Source organism: Bidens hawaiensis, unplaced genomic scaffold, assembly GCF_021521415.1.
Source record: "Bidens hawaiensis isolate Kalapana, Puna unplaced genomic scaffold, B.hawaiensis_p1.1 tig00032408_1, whole genome shotgun sequence".
Taxonomy (NCBI): Eukaryota; Viridiplantae; Streptophyta; class Magnoliopsida; order Asterales; family Asteraceae; genus Bidens; species Bidens hawaiensis.
Window position 1 is genome coordinate 214,145 of NW_027505248.1, and position 856 is coordinate 215,000.

Sequence of the window (856 nt, forward strand, 5' to 3'; positions counted from 1 at the left end):
TGGGTAAGGTTTGGGTTAAAATAATATAACTTAAAGTATTTACAGGTTTAACCCTTGGACTTTCATATAATATTAGAACATAATTTAAAGTTAAATTGCTAAATAAACCTTGAACTTTGGAAAGTTTTATAAATTTGTTGAAAGTAAGTATGATTGGAATTATTTACATATAACACCCGATAGTTTGCGAATTGATTAAGTTTAAATAACTTTGAGTCCTGGAGTCTTTCATTAATTGGTCAAGAGGAAAAGGAACAAACGTATGATAAACGTAAATCGTCATGAATAACATTAACGATGAACGTTAAATACGAATATAATTGAAACGGTTTGGTTTAACGAATACGTATAAAAATAATGAATGTCACGTAAAACATAAGAAATGAAATCTATTTGTAATCCAATAACCAACTCAATGGGTTCCGTTAAGCTAGCTATATGCTGTGTATTATCGACAATTTCTACATAAGGCGGTAAGATGATATCTTGAGCAGTTACATATCCAGGCCCCCTGACACAAATAGACGCCTCACAAGTTCCATAGAGATTACTTCTCAATACGATTTCTTTCAAATTCATTAAAATTTCATGTACTGATTCTTGAATACCCATTATGGTAGAATATTCGTGTGAGATTTTCTCAGATTTTGCGCGTGTGATACATGTTCCTTCGATTTCTCCAAGCAAAGCTCTTCGCATCGCAATGCCTATTGTGTCTGCTTGACCTTTCATAAGTGGAGACAGAATAAAGCGCCCATATAAAAGACGCTTACTGTCTGCTGTTGATTCAACACACTTCCACTGTAGTGTTCGAGTAGATACTGTTATTTTCTCTCGAACCATAATAATATTATTT

General features: G+C 32.8%; 1 protein-coding gene across 1 annotated transcript in view; it reads right to left on the reverse strand.

Moving 5' to 3' along the window:
* Window positions 1-291: 291 nt before the first annotated feature.
* Window positions 292-856, reverse strand: part of LOC143611828 (uncharacterized) — a 1,049-nt gene continuing 484 nt past the window's right edge. Inside the window, exon 2 of the mRNA XM_077085965.1 lies at window positions 292-725. Within this exon, the coding sequence (XP_076942080.1) occupies window positions 292-725 (434 nt within the window). The remainder of the gene's footprint in view (window positions 726-856) is intronic.